This window comes from Ictalurus punctatus, chromosome 2 (assembly GCF_001660625.3).
Source record: "Ictalurus punctatus breed USDA103 chromosome 2, Coco_2.0, whole genome shotgun sequence".
NCBI lineage: Eukaryota > Metazoa > Chordata > Actinopteri > Siluriformes > Ictaluridae > Ictalurus > Ictalurus punctatus.
Genome location: NC_030417.2, coordinates 27272147 through 27278821, shown reverse-complemented (window position 1 = coordinate 27278821; position 6675 = coordinate 27272147). Strand labels below are relative to the sequence as shown.

General features: G+C 39.3%; 1 protein-coding gene across 5 annotated transcripts in view; it reads right to left on the bottom strand.

Annotated features, from left to right (window-relative positions):
• Positions 1–4395: 4395 nt before the first annotated feature.
• Positions 4396–6675, bottom strand: part of spag9a (sperm associated antigen 9a) — a 43110-nt gene continuing 40830 nt past the window's right edge. For all 5 annotated transcript variants that reach the window (XM_053674790.1, XM_047149862.2, XM_053674784.1 and 2 more), the window contains 2 exons: positions 6490–6627; positions 4396–6390 (listed from right to left, as the gene is read on the bottom strand). In XM_053674790.1, the coding sequence (XP_053530765.1) occupies positions 6260–6390; positions 6490–6627 (269 nt within the window). In that variant the 3' untranslated portion in view covers positions 4396–6259. The remainder of the gene's footprint in view (positions 6391–6489; positions 6628–6675) is intronic.

The window sequence follows — 6675 nt, the reverse complement described above, 5'->3', positions numbered from 1 at the left end:
TACTGAATAATAATAATTTTAAAAAATGCCATTTTTATGATCCCTCTTTATTATTCAAATTTCGCAGATTCCACAAGGCACATGTAAACGTCTGACCTCAACTATACCATGGTATTATTCTGTGTCACAGACAAATTGTGGTGATTACCAACACCAATGGTGGACAATTTTAAGTCAAGATCTTTGAGGTGCCAAGCAGCATTAAATCATTTAGGACTTTGTAGCAGGGTTGGACAAATTAATATGCAGTTTGTGAAATCCAGTACTCTGATGATGCCTTTAATCTTTCTACTCATTTTGTGCGATGTCATTAGATTAGACACTAAAGATCAGCAGCTTGAATAAATCATGTGCAGTGTGTCAGTTTTTTTTTTAAAGGGAGTTGGAGTAGGACTAATAAATGATTACAATGCAGCTGACAAGAGGTTCAAGGTTCTTTTTGGCTTTTAATCCAATTGACAAAAAACAAGTATGGTTTTGCTTAAGGTGGCGCAGGGGCACGGTGGGTAGTTTTTGCGCCTCATAGCTCCTGGTTCCCTGATTGAATCTTGAGTTCAGGTTACTGTCTGTGTTTAGTTCTACATGTTCTCTCAATGTCCATATGGGTTTCCTCTGGGTTCTCCGGTTTCTTCCCAACTCCAAAAAAAAAAATAAAAAAAATAATAAAGTGTGCCAGTGCTTTAACTATACTACATTGTCCCTAGGTGTGAATGAGTGTGTGAATATGTGTGCATGTTGTACTGCGATGGACTGGAAGGACACCATGAGAACGTACAGTGTTCCCAAAGTACACAGTGTTCCTAGGATGGACTCTGGATCCAGTACAACCCTGACCAGAATAAAACAGTTACTGAAATTGAATGAATGAATGAATGAATTAGATTTTGGTGTATTAATGAAATATTACTAAACAAAAGCTTAAAACCTTACATTTTATTCATTCTGGGTTTTTATTTTTCTTTCAGATAGCGATAATACAGTGAATCTTCATGTTTATAAAAATCTTGGCAGATGAAGAACAGATGTAGCATGCAGCAGACATTTAGCTAGTTTTTGTATTGATTTGCATTATTGCCTTATAAATACTGGTATAAATCTGATAGCACCAGGGTATGAAATCAACCGCCATAGTATTATTATACGTGTTGTATCATGTAAGAGATATCATATGATTCTCACCGTTAGGAGTGCATGCGGGGGCTTGCAGATGTGTGGTGTGTAATATCGTTGGGGCCTGGAGGACGGTGGGAAATTGTGTGGGTGTGAAGAGTGACGCCATGTGCGCATCAAATGCACAAATAGATTAACAGCAGGAGCACTCCAGTCTTTAGATCACAGACTGCTGGGGGAAGAGCTCTCATAGTAACAACAAAGAGAGACTGATGCACTACCAAGGTCAATATTGACAATGTGCAACAGATGCCTCAAGCCTTACCTAAAGATCAAGGTCTGATACCCACACACGGGCCCTGATCCCCCCACACACACACGCAAGCACACACACGCAAACACACACGCACACACACACACACACACAGACACACTGACCTTAATGCAATGTGCACACATAAAAGCAAACATCCTTGAGAGAGACTGGGTGAGAAAGCAAAAGGCTATCAGAAAGTGCACTTTGATAGTATGATTGCAAGGTCCTAAATGCTTTACAAAACACACACACACACACACACACACACACACACACACACACACACACACACACATACACACACAAATATCTAATGAGTTGTTGTCGTCCGTCATAATATGAAATAATGATTACAGCAGTTGAAAGTAGACAAGAATGCCTCTGAATCACAGTGTTTAGGGGCTTAAGTGTGAACATACACACACACACACACACACACACACACACACACACACACACACACACACACACAGACACACACACACACACGCCCAAGGGTCTCTGTGACAGAGCAGCTGGCTGGCTTACGTAAGTGCTGCCTCCTGAGCCATGTAGGGAAGGTTGAGTGAGCAAACAAGGAAGCCTCCCTCCCTCCCTCTCTCTCTGTGTGCGTAGGCAGCTTGGGCTTCGCTTTCGTCTTTCTTCATGCTTCAGAAATTCACCAGCTAATTTTGCTATCACTTGTCACCACATAGGCCATTAGAATACACACCATTTTCCGAAACGAGTGAACATGTCAATTAACACAGGCGTGAACACAGGCATTATGGGCTGATACTCTGTTACAGCAGCAGAATTTAGGGAGATGAGCATCCGTTGCATTGTGCAAACTCTCTCTCTCTCTCTCTCTCTCTCTCTCACTCTCTCTCTCACAAACACACACACATTGGGGGTAGTTGACATATCTTTCTTACATACATATTCGTAACCACCTATAATGAAATATAATGAAAAGTGTGTGTCTGTGTGTGTGTGTGTGTGAGAGAGAGAGAGAGAGAGAGAGAGAGAGAGAGAGAGATCATTAGCGGAGACCCATCTGTACACCGAAGCTGCCTCATCAGGCTGTTTAGTTACCATGAGTGGTAGATAGATGGAGAGAGAGAGTTAGAAAGAGATGGGAGGAGTGCTTGTGATGTAATTTTACTCAAGTCTCTGTCACTCTCTGTAATCCAGCACTGCCACCTTGTGAGACATGAGCACACGGCATCTAGCTTCAGTGCTTTTATTTTGTAATTCCAAGTCCTTTCTTTGGTTTATTGCTTTTTTTTTTTAAGGGTTCTGACCTGGCAGTCATAAACAACAGTCACAACCACTGTGGATTCATTCACAGCTCCCATTGAGACCATCATGGTATATTCCATGTCTTTATCTCCTCCACTTTTCCCAATTCTGTACTCTCCTTGCCCGCAGAAAGCCCACGTTGGGATCTCAATGGGCAAAACTGCTGTGGGCCTTACGTGGGCTAAATCACATGGGGTCCATGTAGGTTTGTCCTGCCCACACTACCCAACAGTAAACCTACAACTACAGTACCTCCGGTGGACCCGCTTGCTCATGTTTGCTGGGATCCTTTTCTGTTCATGTGGTCATGTAGACCATATCTATCTCAAATTTGACATGCCATGCATTCGGAGATGCTTTTCTGCTCATCATGGTTGCAAAGAGGGGTTATTTAAGTTATTGTAGCCTAACCAGTCTGGTCATTCTCCTCTGACCTCTCTCAACAACACAGTGTTTCCCTAACTGGATGTTTCATTTAATTGTTTTGCTCACCATTCAGTGTAAACTCTAGACACTTTTGTGTGTGACACTTCCCGGACACCAGCAATTTCTGAAATACTTAAAATGGTGTCAAAATCTGACACCAACAACATTGTCATGGTTAAAGTCACTGAGATCACATTTTCCCCCATTCTGATGTTTGATGTGAACATTAAATGAAGCTCTTGACCTGAACCTGCATGGTAATACTGTATCAGGATTTCTGCCTGGCTGCTTTTTTTCAGCGGGTCTGTTTTTCTCTTTCTCTCTATTAGTCACTCACCTTACTGTACATTTTTCCTTTTCTTTCTTTCTTTCTTTCTTTCTTTCTTTCTTTCTTTTTTTCTTTCTTTTTTTTTTTTTTAACAGAAACTAGCAGCAGTTTTTTCTAAAAACATTTTGGCTCTTTTAAGAAGGAAAAAAGGAATTTCAAGAAAGTAAAACATGTCTTGTTTCTGGGAAATTAGTCTTATTTTTTGTGTAAAAAAAAAAAAAGATCTTGTTTAGCATGTTTTGCATTAGAAAAATAATCTCATTTTAAGAAAATATCTCTAACTTTGTCTTAATAAGATATTCCAGCTAATATTGAACATGTTTTAACCAGAAACAAGCCACAACAATGGTTTGCATAATATCCCAGCAACAAGGAACAAGATGGTTTTCCTTATTTTAAGATTAAGAGTAATTGCACACTTCAATTTTTCAATGAAGCAGCTATGATGCAGAGTTTTCCCTTGTTTCAATAAAAATGCTAAAAATAACAATGCTTCTGGTGCCTTAATATAGGGCACAGTCACTTATTTTTATTATGCTGTTAGAAGAAATTGTCTTATTGTTAGCTCTTTTTTGTTGCTAATTTTAATTAATCTAAGATTAAATTCTTAATGTCGGCCCAATGAAGAGATCAAATTACTCATTTAAAGTAAGTCTATCTTAAATAACTGATTTTACATTGCTTGAAATAAGCACAGCTTGCTTAAATTTGGGCATTTTTGTCTAGTTTTAAGGCCCATTACAGTCTTTGAGTGGTTAGACTTTTATGCTAGTTTTAAGAATTCTAGCCAAGTAAAATTGGCTTACCCCATTGGCAGAATTTTTTTTTTTTGTGCATGATATAAGACAATTTAATTATATTTGAAGAACATTTGGCTTCTTTCTAATATGGCTGTTTTTGCAGTGTAAAAAAAACTGCAAACAGAACCAGCTGCGACTGTTAATTCCCATGAAATTGAGTTTATTAGATTGTTAAAAATAAGGCTATGGTGCTGTTTTAGCAAACATTGAACAGGAAAAAACCACAGTAATGACAGGCTGTGACAACCACAGCACATCCTGTGTCGTTTAAGGGATCAAGCAACCGTCCACACATACACACCCACCCACACACTTCCACATCAGTCGTACACACACACACACACACACACACACACACACACACACACACACACTAGTCCACCCAAAAAGGTGGCAATAATCAGGGATTTGAACAAACATCGCAGTGTCCTTTTAAAAAAACATGCATAGCTTAGTACAATAAATGTTGAATTCCAGATGATCCACACAGAGGTTATTCTGTATATCCTACAAATTTCAATTCATGATGGTACACTTATCAACCAGTAATAATACAATTCCTTTACAATGTCTGCAATAACACACCACATTAAACCCATTTTGAGTGCCTGATATTACACAAACTGTTAGAATGTTCATGTATAAAGTTACATTCTGAACCACAAAAGTCATTATGAAAAAATAAATACTGCAATGGCAAAATACCTATATGAATATTCCCTTTTTGGAATAAAAACAAAACCAGAGTGCCTGTTATTTATTTCCTTCAAATACAAAAAAAAAAAAAATTAAACACTGGCCTGTTGTGCTTTCATTTTAACAGACCGCACTATGACACAGAGATAAGAATAAAAACAAAAACTGGTTTCAGCATCAAATACCAGATGTGTAAACACAATAATGAATGCACAAAACCCACTGGCTTAGTGCTTGGAGACAAACAAGGTAAGGTGCGATGCAAAGTGGTTCTGATAAAATCCCTGTCAAGAAATGAGGCCTTTTAAATAATTTGATCGTATAGTTAACGTCCAAAAAACAAAAACCCTAAATGGAATGCAAGTAACTAGAGGCTGTTATGCATTTGTTCTACAATTTGTCCTTTGGTAACAGGCTAGCCCCTTTTTGAAAAAGAAAAATATGTGTTGGTTTTTAGAATAAATGTAGATCTAAGTTTAGATCTAATTATGTTGGTCACTATTTTAAAGTGCCAGCAAGCTCTAGCGTACAGGTGCTACCACATGAGGCAGAATCTAGTGCTAGGGCTTTTACAACACATTGGACTACTTCATTCTCACAGACACATATACACACACACACACACACACACACACACACACACACACACACACACACACACACAAAACAAGACAGACCATGCCTTTAAGGTTCTAAGACAATGCAAACAGGACACATGCCAAGCCGATAGCAAAATAGCTTTCTGTTGCTCTAGAGATATCACACATTGCTACTGTGACACCAGTCACAGTGCACACAAGTCGTATCCTCACAAGATATCTCTCTCTCTCTTACTCTCTTGCACAAAACAAACGACTTGAACGTGAGGACTTCCCTTATATATGTGCAATTATGCGATCAGTCATGATGTAAACTCAATGCATGTCTTTCCTTCACTGTGCTTCAGTACTCCAGTGGGGTACTAGCCTTTTTTTTGAACTGGTCATTCACAAAGCCCAGTCACAAAAACTGTACAGTTACAGTCCTGGACGGATTAGTTTACTCCCTTTCGTTTTCCTTACTTCCCAGATTTCCTTTGATTTTACGCCTTGTGTGAATGAAAACAGAAAGTTTTAAAACTTCAAAGAAAAAACAAAACCAAAAGTATCCCTTATGAAATGGGCTTCTGTATGTCTTCTAATAACAATCATGGGAATCATAATTCTAGTAATTTGTCATAAAAAAAAAATAATAATAACAGCAGGCCACAGGGTGGCTTGAGGGGCGGAGTTCTCTGTTGAACCTGAGGCAGTGATTGGCTGCTCACTCTTCATTGAAGGCAACCTGCCAGACTATGATGTGGCTGCGCTCGGTTTTGGCGGGAGCAGACTGCAGCTGCAGGGTGGGTTCCAGAGGTTCCTCGTCCTCAGGTACTCCTGCTCCATCTTCATCACCTGTGAGACACAGACCAGAATTATTTAAGTACTACCGAATGTAATACTACTCATAATGGAGAATAAGTGCAGAAGCTTATTGGTTTGTAGTGTTCTTACCCATCCTGAAGTCAATGTAGCCCTCCCCACCACTCATGACCAGCATGAACTTGGGATGCTGCTCTCGTGAGGGACTGTCCAAGGAAGGAGAGGCTGCGTCTGAGGTCATGCTGTCAGGTGTTGGAGGAACAACTTGACCTGTAAAAAAAAAAAACAACAGACACACAAAAACAGAATCTGAGCTAA